This window comes from Eriocheir sinensis, unplaced genomic scaffold (assembly GCF_024679095.1).
Source record: "Eriocheir sinensis breed Jianghai 21 unplaced genomic scaffold, ASM2467909v1 Scaffold379, whole genome shotgun sequence".
Lineage (NCBI taxonomy): Eukaryota > Metazoa > Arthropoda > Malacostraca > Decapoda > Varunidae > Eriocheir > Eriocheir sinensis.
The window spans coordinates 228,053-249,031 of NW_026111697.1; the positions used below are offsets into that span (position 1 = coordinate 228,053).

A 20,979-nucleotide genomic window follows, 5' to 3' on the forward strand; every position below is an offset into this window, starting at 1 on the left:
TCCTAACTTTAAATATCAGATTCAAGGACATGAGCTCAGCGAAGTAAAACAAGAAAAAGATCTTTGTGTCATTATCAGTAACACTCTTAACCCGTGGGCTTCGGCTATAGGAAAGCCGAGAAGTGGCCGAGAAACGGCAAAATGACACTGCATTTTGACACTAAGAAAAGAGCATGGAGCATTACATCAGAGTCGCCTCTCATAACCATAAAGCTGTTAAAAATATTTACTTTTGCTCAAACTTCATATTTTTTGGGTGGTGTTTGTTACAAAATAAACAGTCTTGTGACGCGTGGCATCTAGCCGAGAGTCGCTTGTTGTCTACTTTAGAGAATTTGACAAGTGATTACTGTGTGGATAGCTAATTCAGTCTGCCATAACCTTACAGCACCAACTATGACAAAAAAGCCTGTCTCAAGATCACTCACCCACCGCTGTGACCCAGGGCATGTATGGTGAGTTGCTCTATGCCACCACCGCTTACAACTAGCTCGAATTATGGGTTTTATAGTGAGCCCATTTTAGGGTCCACCGTACCACAGCCACGACTCGTGAAAGCCCAGAAAAGGGTCTGCCGACGTTCTCGGGTTAAAATGAGTGATCAATGTTCTGCAGCGAGTAAAAAAGCCAATATGATGTTAGGATTAATCTCAAGAAACTTTGATTATAAATCACCCGAACTTATGAAGAGATAATAGTTAGCATTTGTAAGACCACACCTAGAATACGCCATTCAGTTCTGGTCACCGAACTATGTCAAAGATCAAGTTTTGCTAGAAAAGATACAGCGACGAGCAACGAAACAAATTCCAGCACTCCGAAACTTGCCATATGACGAGCGTTTTTCCCTAAAAAAGCGAAGGATAAGAGGGGACTTAATTGAAGTGTTCAAAATCCTTAATGGATTCAACAATATTAACCCAGATAGTCTATTTCAGAGAGACACCAACACAATAACACGCAGCAACGGTATGAAGTTAAAGGGAAACCGATGTAACACATTGGTGCGCAGAAGTGTTTTCAATAATAGAGTCGTCGATCACTGTAATAGACTCCCACCGTCAGTAGTTAGTTAGTTATCAGTTAGTAGTTAGTTATCAATAGCTTCAAGTCTTCATTGGATAAGTACTTCAGGGATATAAGATTATACTGACCCTTCTTCGCATGTTTTCAGACAGATTGCAGCAAGACCTCAACTTAAATCCATATTATTCTCCCCCACAACCTAGATTGCAAGTAGCGTAAGTTAACAATAGAGTAAAGCAACAGTTAATGTCCGCATGACAGGTGGAGTGAGGTGTGGGTGCAGTAAGGCGACAGGTTACTGGTGCCGTGCCTAGTACCGCCGGTAAAACGAGAATCAAGCCTCCACCTGTGCCCCTGAAACTACACCTCACCCATCGTGAGTATTAGGGGGGATCCTGGGGCTGCCCTGCGTAGGCCACCCGGCCTCTTCCAGTCTCCCTGTGTTTCTGTGTTCTTATGTAATGAAGTCATTTTCCCCCACAGCTTGGGTTACCAGTAGTGTAAGTTAAGGGTAGTAATTTCCTCCTATTTCTCTCTTTACTGTAAAATTTCCATCTCCCTTTCTTTCTTAAAGGTACATGGTGTTCTCTTCTAACTATTTCCTGCCGGCACGTTGCCGGAGGGAGAGGTGGGTGGCGAGGAGCCTTCATCTTTTCTGTCCTGTTCTACCACACGTAGATTACTGGTAGTAGGGGTAGTAAACAGACACCCTCGCCATAGACCGATAGGTCTTCTGGTGTATGTTCTTCCTATGTATTCCTATGTATTCCTTCCTCCCTGTACCTCCTCCCTTCCCTTCCCTTCTTTCGTCCCTTCGTGTCTCTCCCTTCCCTTCCCTTTCCTCCCTCCGTGTCTCTCCCTTCCCTTCCCTTTCCTCCCTCCGTGTCTCTCCCTTTCCTTTCGTCCCTCCGTGTCTCTCCCTTCCCTTCCCTACCTTCTCCTTCTTCTTGGTCTTCTTCTTCGTGGGTGTTTTATGGGGCTAGTTAGGCTGTGGGCCCACAGCCTCTAGAGCCCCGTCAGTGGTAGTTGTTATCAGGAGTCGTTGATTGTGTTCTCGGGGATACACACGAGACTGTGTTTACTCTCTCCTTGCTCTTGCTCTTGCTGTACAGGTGACCCGTTGGAGAGTCAGGCCTTCGTATCGGCACAACCTGTAAAAATAAAACAACACAAGCAGTATATATCCATTACAAATCTTCCAATTCCCTATTTCTTGCACACCACATCTTTTCCAGAAAACTCCTCATGGCTTCTGTAATTCTCTCATTTGCTTCATCACTCAGTCCCAGCAGCAGCAGCAACATCCATTCCCTCTCTGTTCTTGCAATCCTCCCATTCACATCCCAGCCCACCTCACTCAGTGCCACCCTCATCATCTCCGTCCTTTCTCTCTGGTACCTCCCACACACCAGTATCACATGCACGACAGTTTCATCCACACCCCTGTCACACATCTGACACACTTTGCTGCGGGACTCAGGCCACCTGTAGTTTCTTGCATTCACATTCATACACTGCGCCCGAGCTTGGAAGAGAAGATCACCACCCAGGCTTCCATCATACCAGCTGACACACTGCGGGGCTTCCTTTTCCCTGTACCACTCCAAAGTGCTCTTTCGCTCCATCGCATGTTTCCACCTTCTCAGACCTCTCTTCCACTTTCTCACACCCCATTCTAGACCCTCACTGTTCCTGTCAGTCACCTTCCACTCAAAGAAGCGCCTCCCTCCCTCTCTGTTCACGTACCCACCTGACTCGCATACCACTGTCACATACTGTCAAGTCTTACGTTTTTTGCGCGTCTTACAAAATTTCGGTGATTTTCAAGTCTTACGGCGTAAGTTGAAAATCTTACGTTTTTTCTCCGCTTGCGACGTTTTTTTTTTTTTTTTTTCAATATATGTTTGATTTAAACAATTGGAAATATATCGTACGCGGCATATTCATGTGAGCGTGCTGAGTAACGGTTACTGTTACGGTTAAGGGAGCTTAAGGCGGCTTAATTTACACCTGCCTGGGACAGAAAACCTAAGTTTCAGGATGAAGTGCTTAAGAAAGTGATGTATACTGAAAAGAAAAGTGCGTAGAAGTGAAAAAGAAGAAAAGAGGAACGAGAGAATTAGGAGGACCTAAGAAGCGATACAAAGCGGCACAGGTCAAAAGAAGAAGAAGAAGAAGATCAAGATTCTACAAGGAAGTGCAGGCGCCGCCGCTGCCGCTGCCAGCTGCTGCAGGAGAACATATCGCGCCGCTTGGATGCCTCCTCTTTACCGACGCAGAGAAAAATAAGGACAATATACACAGAATGTGGTTATTACGGGAAAAGAGAAGACAACAAAAAGAACAACAAGCTACAATGATAGTAACAGCAGTGACAGAAGAATAAATCAAGACCGAGAGAACACTAGGAGCTGCCGTTGCAAAGGCAATAGCTCCACATCTACATCTACATCTACATCTACATCTACAGGAAAAAGAAGTGCAAGGGATGTGGAACCTTCAAAGCAGTGAATGCCCTTCAAATCTGTAAGGAATGTGATGAAAATCCTCAAGATATGGAATCAGGCTCCCAGAACACCGCCAGCAACCGAAAGAGCCACATCTGTGGCAAATGTATTTTAGAAGTAAAAAATGATCAACTGGCCCTAGGATTTGCCAAGTGTAATAAATGGTTCCATATTGCATGTGAGAAAATAAGTAGTAAACTATACCTAGCACTACAGGAGCAAGAAGAAGGAGAGGAGAACACCCTGCCCTTCTATTGTAGAGATTGCAAGAAACAGATAGATGCATACTCAAAGAAGATAAATGAGCTTGAGGAGAGGATAAAAGATCTTGAAAAGAGAAGTGAGCCGGGGAACACACCCCAAACCATGGAGAAAATGACAGGAGTTTTAGAAAGAGTCATGAACAGGCTAGACCAGCTTGAGGAAAAGCTCAGGATGCAGGATGCTAAGATGAAAGAAAGAGAACAAGACAAGGAAGAAATAGTAAATGAAGTTATGAGGAAATTTGAAGAAGTTAGGAAGGAAGAGGCAGATAAAGAGAGGAGGAAGAACAACATAGTCATCTACAATGTGCCAGAATCAGAGAATGACAGTGCCATAAATGACACCCAACAATGTGATAGACTGATAAGAAACAAGCTGAAACTAGAAGACTATGAGGTAGTAGATGTGGTGAGACTGGGAAGACGAGAAGAAAACAAAATTCGGCCGATCGATGCTTGTAAAACTTGGAAATCACCACCAAAAATGGAAAATAATGGGAAGTGCAAGAATGCTTAAGGATGACCCAAACATTACATACAAGAAAATGAGGATTGTTCCAGACATGACCAAGAAGGAAAGAGAAGAAAACTGGAATCTAAGAAATGAGCTGAAGCAAAAAAGAGATGCTGGAGAGCAAGGATGGTACATAAGAAGGGGACAGTTGGTGAGAGGACAACAGAATCAGGGTGCAGGACTAGGTAACACAGGTAGAGACTGACTTTCTGGGGACAAGATTGACCATAATGTAAGTACTATTAAGTTACTTAATGTGCAAGGACTCACTACACCAAAGATGCTTGAATTAGAAAGATTAATAGAAAATGACCTGGACATAATATGCATAACAGAGACACAACTAGTGTATGATAAAGTGCAAATTAGTGGTCACTTGAAAAAATATGATAGTATGAGAGGAAAAGATGAACAGAAAGGAGGTGGACTGCTAGTTATGTTTAAAGACACAGAAGATATCCAAGCTGTTCAAAAGAAAACTATAAATAAAGATATTCTAGTTTTAGAGGCACGGATACAAAGTACAAATCTTATTATTATTTTAGTATATGTTTCACTGTCGGATAAAGGAAGACAGAATTCAGTGCAATTAGAATTAAGTAATCTTATTGAGAAGTATGAAGAAGAAACTTTGATACTGCCGGGAGACTTTAATGGTCACGTAGGATTTCTAGGGGACCAGCCTATAAACAGAAATGGAAAAATGATTCTTGAGTGGATGGGAAATAACAGTATGATAATGCTAAATGATGACTTGCAATGTGAAGGGATGTACACATGGAGCCGAAACGAGCAGAAAAGTGTGATAGACTATGCTCTATGTAATAACAAGTTCTTTGATATATACACAAGCATGAAAATAGACCAAGAACAGGAGAAAGTTGACATATCGGACCACAACCTGATAGAAATAAACTTTAAGGTAGTGAAAGAGAGAAACAATAAATTCAGGAAAACTAAATGGGAAAAAATAGAGTATTACAGTACAAAAGCAGAGTGCCTGGAAAAATATGCACAGGAAATGGAAAACATTGCACAAAGTAGATCTGTAAACAATATAAGTGAGTTGAATAATGCTATTGTGAAATGTGCCGATAACATATTAAAGAGAACATTCAGAGTAAAATCTAGCAAGACAGCTAAAGAAGCACCTTGGATAAATGAAGAGATAAGAAAGCAAATCCAGATGAGGAAGAAGTTCAATAGGGCCAGAAGAAAAGCTGAGACTGATGAAGAACGGAACAGACTGAAAGAAAAGTATATTGAACAGAAATGTAAAGTGCAAATGCTGATAAAAAACGAAATATACAAACATGAGAAAAAGGTGACCAAGGAAATAAAAGAAAATGGAGACAAAACTAAACTGTGGGACTATATAAGAAAATTGCAAGGAAAAGTGCACAAAAAAGGAGAGCTAAAACTATTTAATGAACACAAGCAAGCCATATCAGAAGACGAAGCAGAGAAAGATATAAAAGTGTTTTGGAAGACAGTCTACCAGAAACATGAAAATAAAATGATGGAACTGTGGAAGGATGAAACAAGAAAGCCCTACACTGAGAATTATGACACCAGAGGACATATTGTTCAGGCAGCTCCAGACTACACGGTGCCCGAGCCACTACGAGAGCACATGGATATGGCCTGCATTGTCCACAAGGAAATAAGACCCATGATGACTGTACAAATATCCAGGGAAGAGCTAACAAAAGTCCTAAAACAACTGAAGAATAAAAAGGCGGCTGGACCTGATAAATGCAAGCCAGAATTTTACAAGGCACTGGTCCACAAACCAGACTGCATGGAAATAATGTTGAACTGCTTTAATGAGATCCTAGAAACTGGCAACATACCAAAGGAATGGAGAACATCTCATACAAAAATGATACCAAAAACTGCTAAACCAACAGCAAAAGATTTGCGCCCAATAGCATTGACAAATTACACCTACAAAATATTTATGGCAATACTGAAAGACAAAATAGAAGACCACCTAAGAAGCAGTAATGAAGTAAATGAAGCCCAAGCAGGATTCAGCAAAGGTGCAAGAATTGAAGATAACCTTCTCATATTGCAATACTGCATAGAAGACAGCTATACAAACCACAAAGCTCTGATTGTGACATCCATTGACTATACCAAGGCCTTTGACTCCATAAAGAGGGAAAAGATCGTGGAAACCATGATGCACCCCACAATAATAAACACAATAGCCAACATCTATAAAGAGGATAACACCCTGATAAAATTGACAGAAGACAGACAAACAGAGATACCAGTCACAAGTGGTATAAGGCAAGGGTGTACCGGCTCCACCACATTATTTAAACTTATTACTTATGCCATTATGATGAAACTGGAGGAAGGCAGAGGCTTCAATAACACCAACATTCACATAAATAGCCTGTTCTTTGCTGATGATGGCCTACTACTGTCTCACAGTATAGACGAGGCACAACACAGCATTAGACTATTAACAGAAATAAGTAGAGAATGTGGACTGGAGATAAATAAAAATAAGAGCAAGATCATCAACTATAACTTAGAAAATAGTCCACAACAGATAGAAAACATACAAGTCTGTGAAGAAATCAAATATCTGGGCCTAACTCTACTAAACAACAGAAATATCTTTACTAAACAAAAGAAAATTATGATAGAGAAGGCACAAAAGCTGGCCAATCTTACATACTCAATCACAGCGAAAAGCTGTCATAAAATCACCGTAGGGAAAGCCTATTGGAAAAGTGTGTGCCTACCCTCAATTCTATATGGAGCAAATGTTATAAATTTTACTGAAAGAGATATCCAACAACTACAGATCATTCAAAACAGTGTGTACAGGCATATATTGGGAGCACCAAGATTCGCCCAAACCTGCACGCTGCGAGGTGAAGTTGGAGCTTCAAGCATGAAGAAGAGAATAATGGAGGGTAAATTACTATATCTGAAATCTATCATAGACGCATACACCACAACAACACAGGAAAATCTAACAAGAGAGGAAGATAACAGAAACAACTTGTTAAAAGAAGTATATAAAATGGCAAAAGGAAATCAGCAAAATTGGATAAAAAACATCAATAAGTACTTAGAATGCTCCAAGCTAACTCTGAGAGATATTGGAAAATTAAAGAAAGAAGAAATTAAGGAAAAGCTGAGGAGCTGGGACACAGAAGAATGGAAACAAGAAGTCCAAAGTAAAAGAATTAAGCCTTGAATTATATAAAATATACAAGCCTGAAATAAAATGTGAAGAACTTATATACGACAATACACCATCATCAGTTACACTCTATAGAGCCAGAACAAATAACCTAACACTCAATGATAGGAAAAGATTCTACAATGAAGACATAACATGCATCATGTGCGGGGCGGAGGAGAACCTCCAGCACTTCCTGTTGTGTTGCCCGGGGTACCAGGGCGTGCGCCGGGCAGTGCAGGCGCCGCCGCTGCCGCTGCCAGCTGCTGCAGGAGAACATATCGCGCCGCTTGGATGCCTCCTCTTTACCGACGCAGAGAAAAATAAGGACAATATACACAGAATGTGGTTATTACGGGAAAAGAGAAGACAACAAAAAGAACAACAAGCTACAATGATAGTAACAGCAGTGACAGAAGAATAAATCAAGACCGAGAGAACACTAGGAGCTGCCGTTGCAAAGGCAATAGCTCCACATCTACATCTACATCTACCCGCAGGAGCCAACCCTAGGATTGCTTTGTAGGTACGGGCCTTCGTCTTTATCTCAATGCCAGGCTGTTACCGGGTACTCAGGGGCAGTGAGATGTGTTCCTGTACCCAAAGACACCCGTGGGCCACAAACACACGGAAAAATAACTAAAAATGAGATTCGCCATTTCTTGCTATACCTCCCATCCACTCTCTTCCTCTCGCAGGTCGCAATTCATATCAATTTTAAACGCTTTTCCAGTCTCACTCGGCCTTCCTTCCACTCTCACAATAAAGTCAAAGGGTTACAAGTTACCTGGTAGACGTGACAGGTGATTAGTGAGTGAAATGAGCGTGAAAATGCAACAATACTAATGAGAGACAGCGGCACACCCTCACTGTCTAAAGGCATGTGGGTCACTAACGGCCAGCGTTGCCATTATGACTGACAGCACTTTTCTGGGAAACAAGCGCAAAAAATTCTGGATATGTCCTGGAAATTCTGGATATATATATATATGTATATATATATATATATATATATATATATATATATATATATATATATATATATATATATATATATATATATATATATATATATATATATATATATATATATATATATATATACACACACACACACACACACACACACACACACACACAGAGAGAGAGAGAGAGAGAGAGAGAGAGAGAGAGAGAGAGAGAGAGAGAGAGAGAGAGAGAGAGAGAGAGAGAGAGAGAGAGAGAGAGAGAGAGAGAGAGAGAGAGAGAGATTTGGAATAGGCTACACAGTACAGTACATATTATAGAGGTATAATTTTTCTTACCTTACATATCTTCTGGATCCTTCGACTTGTACATATCAAAGTTCATTTTACTGGTCATTGAACGGGTGACTTCAAAATCGTAGCAGTTCCTCTCAATCATCAAACACACCTCCGCGATGTTACCAGCCTCTACCACCACGGATCCCGCTGCCAGTCCCTCGAAGCACACCGTAATTCTGTATATTTCACTCAAAATCCCTACTGTGTAGCTCCTCCTGCGGCACCTTGGAGACAGTACTGCCGTGACTCGTGAGTGGCGACTGACTGCCGTCGTGACACCATTGCCAGATTATCGTCCTCTACTTCCCCTGCATTTCTATAAATAGGGATAATAACTCCAATTAACCAGTCCTCTGGAAGGTTCCCTGAGAGAGAGAGAGAGAGAGAGAGAAGCTGGGTGGGGACGGGAGACATGTATTTACCGGCTTCTGACCCAGAACTATTGCCAAGAAACAACGATAATTAACCATTTTAACGGTAACTATATATGAAGTCAGTTATTGGGTAGGAGGAGACTGGTTTTGGCTCTGAAATCGGCAAACATATGAGTGTGAGTAGGACAATCTGGCACCGCTGCACGGTCTTGACGAGAAGCGTACGGGACCTTGACGAGAAGCGTACGGGTAATGTTTCTGTTCAAGACTTTAATTTTCAACTCAACAGCTACTGTCCGTATTTATTTTATACACGAAGTAGTTGAAACTCAATGATGTATATGGTAATCTGATTATTTACTGAACCGTCTGAACGTAATCAGTTAATCACTAAACAGTAAATTCTGGAAGTTTAGAAGTTTTAAGGGATTCTTTCTGGCTAAGCATGAAAAATCTGGATATATTCGTCAAAATTCTGGAATTCTGGCAATAGCAACAAAATTCTGGAGAAATCCAGACTTTTCTGGGTATATGGCAACCCTGCTAACGGCGGATCTTCACTTTAGAAGCTCCTTTCTGGGTATCGAAGGTTCGTTTACTTGTCTATCGTTCAACCCAAGTGTGTATGTATCAATTAGTCAACCTACCTGTGATCATAAGGAAGTGGCATACCGTCAATTTAAAGAAAAAAACATTACTTTTACTTATCATTGACATGTTCAAACGAAAGATAACTGGATTCCTCGAGCTACTGATTCAGTGTTTACAGGGAAAAGAACGGAAGAGAAACGAAAGGGAAGGGAAGGGAAAAGATGGGAGAGTAAGCGAAGGAACGGAATGGGAAGGTAAGGGAAGGGAATGTTAGGAAAGGAAACGAAATTACAGGAAGGGAAGGGAAAGGAAGCATGGGATGGGATGGGAAGGGAAGAGGAAGGAGACGAAACAAAACTAAAGGAAAGGAAAGGAAAGGGTGGTATGGGATGGGAAGAGAAAGGAAGGAAAGGAAAGGGGTAGAAAAGGATGGAAAGGAAAGGGAAGGGAAAAGAAGGCAATGAAAGGTAAGAAAAGGGAAGGGATAGGATGGGATGGGGTGAGACTGGTAGGGATATAAAGTATAGGATGGAATGGAATTATGGAATGGGAAGGGAAGGAAAGTATGGGATGGAATAGGAAGGGAAAGGAAGGAACGTATGGGATTGGGAAGGGAAGGAAATTCCGAGGAAGTGTTCCGTGCCTCTCTGCAGAGGAAATTATGATAGTGATTCTCGTGTTAGTGTCTTCTGAGGCTTCTCCTTCCCGAAAAATCCAGAGCTGCTGGCCCCATGGGTCCGGGCGGGCCATTCACCGCCAGGAAACTTGTCCCACAAACCATACCAAAGTAAGTATATCAGATTATTCGTATATGTTATATGTATCTTTCTCTGTCCGGCTACACTGTGGATTTAATCAGGCTACTTTTGTTGTAACTCACAAGACATTGGAGAAGTATTGGAATCTAATTGTTATTATCAACGTGGCGGGAAGCTGATGAAAACAATGGCTCTCCTGTATGTTCTTATACTCGGAAGGAGGATGGCTATTTTTTAATGGCACTACTGTTATGAATATTGTTACTAAGGTCCTGATAAAAATTCAAGCATCAGCTTTCTAACAAAAAAACAAAAAAAAAAAAGCTGAAATAAAAGACACCCACATTTTAATTGAGTTACCCAGCCATATGTCCCGTATACTCAGTTTTCTTTAGTCATTTTCAATAGCCTTATCTATTCATTTTGACTCACACACATATATATATATATATATATATATATATATATATATATATATATATATATATATATATATATATATATATATATATATATATATATATATATATATATATATATATATATATATATATATATATATATATATATATATATATATATATATATATATATATATATATATATATATATATATATATATATATATATATATATATATATATATATATATATATATATATATATATATATATATATATATATATATATATATATATATATATATATATATATATATATATATATATATATATATATATATATGATTCCGTTGTATTACATAAATATCTACAATTCCTTCTACCTTACAGGTGTGTGAACTTCACTTTCGTCCGGAGGAAATCGAGCGTACTATTATTATTATTATTATTATTATTATTATTATTATTGTTATTATTAGTGGTAATAGTAGTAGTAATAACTAATGGATGGAGGCCATATAAAGAAAAGTAGTAGTAGTAGTAGTAGTAGCAGTGGTAGTAATAGTGGTTGTGGTGGTAGTAGTAATAATTTTGTCATAATCAGCACTATTATCTGATATAGTAATAATAGTAGCAGTGACAGTGGTGGCAATAATAGTTGTAATAGTAGTAGAAATTGTAGTAGGAGTAGGAGCATTCTTGTGTTATTATTATTATTACTATCATTATTGTTACTATTATTATTATTGTTATTATTATTATTATTATTATTATTATTATTATTATTATTATTATTATTATTGTAATTGTAATATTATGTATTAGTATTATTGAGAGTGTCAGCATCATTACCACATATTTTAGGCACATATTTCCTGTAATAAGTTATTATTATAGCAATTCTTACGACAAATGTCATTAATGCTACACTAATTATTGTTATTATTATTATCATTATTATTATTATTATTATTATTATTATTGATTTCATTATTATTATTATTATCATTATTTTATTATTATTATCATTATATTATTATTATTAATATTATTATTATTATTATTATTATTATTATTATTATCATTATTATTGTTATTATTATTATTATTAATATCATTATTATTATTATTAACATTATTAGTAATAAAATATTGGGACGCATTTTGGTCTGTTTGGATTACTGTCTGTCACTGTCATTGCCACTTTCCTTGTACCTCGTGTTATCTATAATAAAAGTAGTATCACAACTCTAATATGTTTTACTATCAATGCTAATATTTTACAATGAAGGAGGTAATTTAAGGCTAAATTAATAATTAACACTGCTGGAAATAATATTCGAGAATAAGCTACAGTGGACGTGTAGCAGAACTGGATGGAGAGACCTTATTTTTTTATTATTTTGTGGTAACTCACAATTTTGTCTAATTATGCTTTCGAGTAGCTTACCTACAATTGAAGTAAGACTAATGGGTCGGTTGAGTGAGTGAATGAGTGAGTGAGTGAGTGTGTGTGTGTGTATGTGTGTGTGTGTGTGAGAGAGAGAGAGAGAGAGAGAGAGAGAGAGAGAGAGAGAGAGAGAGAGAGAGAGAGAGAGAGAGAGAGAGAGAGAGAGAGAGAGAGAGTGTGTGTGTGTGTGTGTGTGTGTGTGTGTGTGAGAGAGAGAGAGAGAGAGAGAGAGAGAGAGAGAGAGAGAGAGAGAGAGAGAGAGAGAGAGAGAGAGTGTGTGTGTGTGTGTGTGTGTGTGTGTGTGTGTGAGAGAGAGAGTGTGTGTGTGTGTGTGTGTGTGTGTGTGTTTGTGGAGCAGGCGGAGAGCGTAGAAGGACCGCCCGCCTCTCTGACGTCACGACTTCATACACAGGCCTTCCCTTTAGAAGGCCTTGTTGAGGACGGCAGGGCTGGTGAACAGTGGAAGTGTGCTCTTCGCAGTGCCCTTACACACGTTACTGTGTTTGCTCTACATTTTCATCGCTTGTGTCTGTTTCTTTCCGTTGTGTTTTGTCTTGAATGACTGGAGTGTCGGTGTGGCGGCGGTGAGGCGGCGCTGCTTGTAAGCAAACAAAAGTATATAAGGTGCGGCAAGTGTAGTGCAGCGACTTGCCTGATGGGCGAGCCTCCCATAACTCACTCTGCGAGGGGGGCACCTCTTTGACCGACTGGTTAAGGAGTGGCAAAACCTTTCCTTGTCTGGATTAATTTCTCGTGTGTTTCGTTACACGCAGAGGTCGAGTGGGAGTGTAGTAAGGAGTAAATTCTGGCGTTTCACATGTGCATTCCACATTGTGTTTATGCTACAGTACCCCCGAGCTCCTGAGTTTTGCGCTGTCCGAATTTCATGATCCTTGAGTTTCGTGCTTAGTCCTAAATTCTTACCATCCAAACTTTCGCGCATTATCGCCCCGTCTGCCTACCTACCGTTGGCATCACGCGCGCTACCTTAGAAAGGCGGTGTCACAATGGCCGTTTCCCTCCAACCCTGACTTGACCTGAGCCCTGACTTCAGAGGCTTGGTCACTGGGTAAGTGTGGTTAGGAAGGCGTGGCCCCACCTCAGCCCTTCCAATTAGGGACTCCCATGTGCTCTGCTATCAGGTACAAAATCACAGTACAATCTTACTAGTACGGTATGTACGAAGGCAATATATATGTAGGAGCCTCTGCTCTTACTGGATCAACTGAAACTCCCCATGTCGGATGTTCTTTATTCCTCATCTTAATCAGCTGACAGGAGTCAGTTGTTTCTGCAAACAATTTTCCTATACACTCTTGGCTAAACAATCTGGCAAGTAGGCGGACATATAACGTAACGCCAGTTCGTAAATGACGCAGCAACGATATATATCACAATGGCATTGGTTTGAACGGAAACATACAAAACCAGCAGCACCACTGCTGACGGCCGTGGGTTGACTACTCACCAAGATTATCTTTTGTCCTAGACCTCAATGAGCAGGCTCCTGGGTTGCCAAGGCTGGCTCCCAGTCCTTTCCAAAGACGCACTAACAGGCACGTATAACCACGGTACAGGCTCACCGTCACGTCCAGGAACGTGGCGGCCAAACGTGCTGACCACAAGCCTCGGGTGACCTCAGTGAACACCGCCATCCCTGCCGCCTACGTCACCACTTCGCTGCCATCACACCACACAAAATACACAAACAAAACCTACCATGGCACAAAACCACAAAAGTAACCCCCATTCAAGCCACCATACACCATCTAAAACTATAAATCTATAAATGTAACAAATGAGTCATGTAAACATTGTAATTGTACATTGTACAGTACATAGTGCCTCGTTCAGGCGCCAATTACGAAACGCTCTGACGGCAGTCTCCAGCTCCACCTCACGTAGCTTCCAGCATATATAAGGTGCATGAGGGACAGATAGGTAGTACAACAACATCCAAGACACAACAACACTTGCTTACATCCCAATAGTATCCATCATCATCATCATTTCATCGACACCTGCTTCTTGGAGCTCCCACCAGGGGATGGCCACGGCAGAAAAGCTTCCAACTTTCTCTATCCAGACACTCCCTCCTTGCCTGCTCAAAGTTTCTCAAAGATCTTTCCCCCTCTCCCTAACGTACTCTTGCACCCTATCCCTCTATTTCACTGGAGGTCGTCCTCTAGCATTCCCTCCCTCTATCTCACTCACATACACCCTTCTGGTCATCTTACTCTCCTCCATTCGCTCCATGTGGCCAGACCACTTTAAAGTCTGTCACTTCACTTCTTACATCACTCCACACTTCTTCCCTTCACCCCTGTGACACATTCCAAAATGCTCGTACACACTTTCATTACTCATTCCATCCATTCTACTCACACCACAAGCACTCATCAAATAACTCATTTCCACTGCCTGCACTCTAGACCTCTGACTTTCATTCCAGGCCCACATTTCACTTGCATATGTGAGGGTTGGTACTATTATTGTATTTCTCAAATCCCTCTCTACCTCCATGCTCACACTTCTGCCATTCATGATTCGTCCCAAAGACCCTACCACCCTTCTTCCTTGCAATGCCCTTTCTCTTATCTCACCCTCCATACCACCATGCTTACACATAACTGATCCTAGGCGGTGGCCGAACTCGTAGCGTACTGGGCCCACATTCACCGCATGATGGACGACGCGGGTTCGAATCCTCACGCTACCACTCGGATTTTTCAGTCACCGCCGAGTGGCTTAAAACTACCCACATGCTGTCCTGAAGACCACCCATCAACCCGGACTCTAGAGGAAGCCGTCCAAGCGAATCAAGAATGAGCTCCGGGGGGCAGCATGAGCCAATGCAAGACGGCGCCACTATAAACACTCGCCTGCGCCAGAACGGGCTGGGCTGACCATCAGGCCCCACCTGGAAGAAGCCTTGGGCCGACCATCAGGCCCCACCAGGAAGATGCCTACCGGCGCAACAGGCAACGACGTAAAAAAAAAAAAAAAAAAAAAAAAAAAAAAAAAAAAAAAAAATCATTGACCTCCTCCATTTCTTCACCATTCAAAACTATTTTGCATTCTTTTTCACATCTAATTCCCACTCTATATGGGCATATAAAATCTACACCCTCACTTCTACTTCGCTCACAAACCATCACTTTACTTTTGTTGACATTTACTTTCAGCTTTCTCCTGTTCCAGACACTATCAAAAACACTGACCAAATTCTGTAGGTCATTTTCATTTTCTGCAATGAGCACCGTGTCATCAGCAAACAGTATCGAATTCACTACCCACTTCCTTCCCTCATCGAACAGTCTTACTCCAACTTCTTCAACTTTGCCTGTAATTTCTCTAATAACACCATCCATATAAATATTGAATAACCATGGTGACATGACGCACCCTTGTCTTAAGCCTACTTTTATCTCAAAATGTTCACTTGTTTCTCCAGTAATTTTGACACATGCAGATGCATCTTCATAGAAAGACTTTATTGCACTAAGCAGTTTTCCTCCCACACCATCAATCTTTAAAACATGTCATGTTATGGAATTGGGAAAAAGTGTAGAAAGACCAAAATGGACATATAAAATGGGAGATCGTGAAATATTAAAGAAAGTAAATGAAGAGAGAGACCTGGGAGTAATAATGCAAGATTATATGCAACCAGGAAGTCATATAAATCAGATCTTTGGTGATACATATAACATGGTGAGAAATATAGGCATAGCATTCCACTACATGGACAAAGAAATGATGGAAAATTAATAACTACTATGATCAGACCTAAACTAGAATACGCGGAAACAGTGTGGTCTCCACACATGAAGAAACACATAAAAAACTAGAAAGAATACAGAGGATGGCAACAAAAATGGTTCCAGAACTGGAGGGACTGACATATGAAATGGACTTGCCAACACTAGAACAAAGAAGAGAAAGAGGAGACCTAATACAAATATATAGGGTATTGAGTAAAATGGAAGAAGTAGATAATGAGAAATTGCTACTAAGAGAAGAACCTTCCAGCAGGAATACTAGAGGACATAGTAAAAAGTTGATTAAGGGAAGATGCTCAAGAGACATAAAGAAATATAGCTTCCCACAAAGAAATATAGAGGTTTGGAACAGATTAAGTGAAGAAATAGTATCGGCGAAGAGTGTGCAAAGTTTCAAGGAAAAGCTGGATAATTATAGATACGGAGACGGGACCACACGAGCGTAAGCCCAGGCCCTGTAAAATTACGACTAGGTAAATACAACTAGGTAAATACACTGGTAACATTTCTGTGGCTCATGATTCGCACAAAGGAGGGAGTTTCCAGCTTAACAGACACTCACAACAGCTCTGGCCCCAGTCAAAGTGAACATAATAATGCAAGTTATGCCTCCATGAAACATAGGGAAATGGATAAACATGAGAGCTCACAAAGTCAGAAGTGACATCACCTGTTTTTTGTAATAAAAATATACATATATAATGAGTCTGATACCCGCTAAATGGCCGGGTTGCTGCCAGACCAAGGAGGCTATATTAGAGTCTCCTTGTGCCAGACGCACGAACACACCACGTGACTCAGCGCGGGGACTTGGAATGTGAAATGCTGATGTGAAGAACATGCCGGCACACACATGTGCTCCTGGCGACTTTGTCTTATTCATGGAAGAAACTATAGACAGACAGCCATGTATGAACAGGCTGAAGGGCAGGGCAACACTTCCACCCCAGACGACACAGCCAAGGAGACAACAATCATGGGAAACAAATGTAAAAAGAAGTGTGGGATGGAGAGGAACAAAACCTTCCCGTGTCTGCCCCAAACATTTCAAGTAATGGCCCTTGCCAGGCACACCCAGACCCAGAACACTTTGCCAACAGTGCCTGGGGAAGAGCTCCACACCCAGCATGAAGGGTGTCAGGCAAACCAGGCCACCAACCCCTGGTGTGGGTACAAGTAACACACACACACACACACACACACACACACACACACATACATACACACACACATGCACGCACACACACACACACACACGAAAAAAAAAAAATGTAAAACACAATATAATTACAGAAAAACAGTATGGCTTTAGACAAGGGCATTCATGTGTAACAAACTTATTGAGCTTTTACTCGAGAGTGACGGACATAACACAGGAGAGGGACGGGTGGGTAGGTTGCATGTATTTGGACTTGAAGAAGGTTTTCAACAAAAATCCACATGCAAGACTATTATGGAAGCTGGAAAATAGAGGAGGATTGAAAGGGATGAAAAACTGGTTGTAAAGTTACTTAAAGGGAAGAGAAATGAGAACAGTGGTAAAGGACATGAAATCGGAATGGAGAAATGTAGATAGTGAAGTGCCCCATGGATCAGTACTGTCACCAATACTTTTCCTAGTATATATAAATGACATGCCGAAGAAAGTAAAGAGTTACATGAGCTTGTTTGCAGACAATGCAAAACTACTGAGACACATAAGAAATAGTAAAGACTGAAATTCTGCAAGAGGACCTGAATAAGATTTGGGACTGGAGTAAGAAATGGGAGACGAAGTTCAATGTGAAGAAATGTCATGTAATGGAAATGGGAAAGAGTGAAGGGAGACCAAAATGGACATGTAGAATGGGAGATGGAGAAATATTAAAAGTTCAAGAAGAGAGATCTGGGAGTGATAATACAAAATAATCAAGTCAGAGAGTCATGTAAATATGATATTCTGAGATATGTATAGAATGGTGAGATATATAGGAATAGCATTCCACTACATGGATAAAGATATGATGAAAAAGATGATTACCACTATGGTTAGACCAAAGCTGGAATATGCAGAAACTGTGTGGTCTCCGCATGAGAAGAAACACGAGAAAAAACTAGAAAGAATACAAAGGATGGCAACAAAGATGGTTCCAGAACTGGAGGGATTGTCATATGAAGAAAGGTTAAGGGAAATGGACCTGCCAACACTGGAACAAAGAAGAAAGGGAGACCTAATACTAATTTACAAATTGTGGAATAAAATGGAAGAAGCAGATAATGTGGAGTTGCTACGAAGAGAAGGAAGAAACACCAGCAACACACGAGGACACAGTAATAAATTGAGAAAAGGAAGATGCTTGAGACGTAAAAAAATATAGCTTCCTGCAAAGAAACATAGAGGTTTGGAACAGACTAAGTGAGGATGTAGTATCAGCAAAGAGTGTGCACAACTTTAAGGAAAAGCTGGACAAATACAGATATGGAGACGGGACCACACGAGCGTAAGCCCAGGCCTTGTAAAATTACAATTAGGTAAACACACACACACACACACACACACACACACACACACACACACACACACACACACACACACACACACTTTCTTCTTGAATTTTCAAAATTGCAGACACTCTGCAACCTGCCTTTGATTCCCTATCTGGGCCATGTGTTCTGTTCTCCATGCAAGACAACGCCCCATCCAGCACCTGCTCTCTCCCACACACAGCAGCACAACACAACACCTCAGAGGTGAATCTTCACGTGTCTCGCAATCTCACCTCTTGTCATAAATCGCTTGCCACAAGCATCACACTGGAACCCTTTGTGGCCACAGTGTCTTATGCCATGTCTCTTCAGCCATGACTTCACAAGGAATCTTTTCCCACAAACTTCACACTCATGGTTTTTTTCACCAGTGTGTGTAAGGGTGTGTGTCTGGAGGCTACCCTTCTGAGTGAATCTTTTCCCACAAACTTCACATTTATGGTTCCTTTCACCAGTGTGTGTAAGGGTGTGTCTCTGGAGGCTACCCTTATGAGTGAATCTTTTCCCACAAACTTCACATTTATGGTTCCTTTCACCAGTGTGTGTAATGGTGTGTTTCTTGAGGTCACCCTTCTGAGTGAATCTTTTCCCACAAAGTTCACATTTATGTTTTCTTTCACCAGTGTGTGTAAGGGTGTGTGTCTGGAGGCTACCCTTCTGAGTGAATCCTTTCCCACAAACTTCACATTTATGGTTTCTTTCACCAGTGTGTGTAAGGGTGTGTTTCTTGAGGTCACCCTTCTGAGTGAATCTTTTCCCACAAACTTCACACTCATGGTTTTTTTCACCAGTGTGTGTAAGGATGTGTGTCTGGAGGCTATCATTCCGATTAAATCTTTTCCCACAAACTTCACATTTATGGTTCCTTTCACCAGTGTGTGTAAGGGTGTGTTTCTTGAGGTTACCCTTCTGAGTGAAGCTTTTCCCACAAACTTCACATTTATGTTTTCTTTCACCAGTGTGTGTAAGGGTGTGTTTCTTGAGGTTACACTTCAAACTGAACTTTTTCCCACAAACTTCACATTTATGGTTTCTTTCACCAGTGTGTGTAAGGATGTGTCTCTTGAGGTCACCCTTCAGATGGAAACTTTTCCCACAAACTTCACATCCATGTTTTTTTCCTCCAGAGTGTGTAAGGGTGTGTGTGTTGAGGTGATCCTTCCCACCCAATCTTTTCCTACAACCTTGAGATTCATGATTTCTTTCACCCGAGTGCGTGGGTGCTTTTGTTGAGGTCACCCTTCCCAGGGAGTCTTTCCTCACACTCCTGGCACTCATGCTTTCCCTCAGCAGTGTGTGCAAGGCTGTGTCTGATGAACTTGCTCTCAGTCCCAAACTGCCTCACAGTCCTTCCACTCAAACTTTCCCTTTCCTTATGGCTGGAGAAGGCAGCAGCAGCAGGGTGGTGGTGGTGGTGGTTCTTCTGATCGCCCCTGATCCTCACACCAGTGGCAGTCTGCTCTGCTGCTCCTGGCCACTCAGGCTGCTGCCCGGCCTTGCAGCCGAGGGGGCAGCAAGTCTTCCTCACCGCTACTCAGGGACCAAGCAAGCAGGTGAAGGGAAGGATGCACCAAGGAGCAAGGACAGTGAGTGCTGAGCACAGCAAGTGTCTCAGACCCTCACTTCAGCACCAGCACCAGCAGTGGACGTCAGGACACACACACACACAGTCGGGTGCTGTCTCCTGGCCCTGTGCTGCCCACCTCAGAACCTCACTTCAGCACCAACGCCAGCGGTGCACGTCAGGACACACACACACAGAGTTGGGTGCTGTCTTCTGGCCCTGTGCTGCCCACCTCAGACCCTCACTTCAGCACCAGCGGTGGACGTCAGGACACACACGCACAGAGTCGGGTGCTGTCTTCTGGCCCTGTGCTGCCCACCTCAGACCCTCACTTCAGCACCAGCGGTGGACGTCAGGACACACACACACACACAGAGGCGGGTGCCGTCACTTAGCGCTGTCCTCCTCCCAGCATGGTGGACACCACTACCTGGTTTGTAAGAGATGTGTTAATGCAATGACTTGTTCTTTCAAGGTACCGGCACACCCCCTTAACAAACAGTTTATATCACTGAAAAGCTGCTCATCAACCCCTCCGATACGGCCGGGCAGAGAGCGTGGCTCACGGCATATCCGGGCACAGCCGCGGGCAACAATTTTGAAACGCCACCACTGAATACACCTAGATTTAAGCCATAAAACAAACATAGTCATGCATGCACTTGAGCAGCAACAGTAATAATAATATAAAAATAATGGCAATGTCCCCCCCCC

General features: G+C 41.6%; 1 protein-coding gene across 22 annotated transcripts in view; it reads right to left on the reverse strand.

The window, feature by feature from the left end:
• LOC126991994 (zinc finger protein 98-like) overlaps positions 1-20,979 on the reverse strand; it is a 67,352-nt gene that overhangs the window by 32,446 nt on the left and 13,927 nt on the right. For 12 of the 22 annotated variants that reach the window (XM_050850651.1, XM_050850649.1, XM_050850655.1 and 9 more), the window contains one exon: positions 20,498-20,695. The exons of 2 other annotated variants lie outside the window; for them this stretch is intronic. Coding sequence is in view for 1 of the 20 variants with exons in the window: in XM_050850660.1 (XP_050706617.1) it covers positions 18,900-19,979 (1,080 nt within the window). In the remaining 19 variants the exon portion in view is untranslated. Of the gene's footprint in view, positions 1-1,960; positions 7,434-8,302; positions 8,394-16,345; positions 20,696-20,979 lie in introns of those variants that run through there. 8 more of the 22 variants (XM_050850652.1, XM_050850642.1, XM_050850659.1 and 5 more) reach the window with 6 other exon arrangements.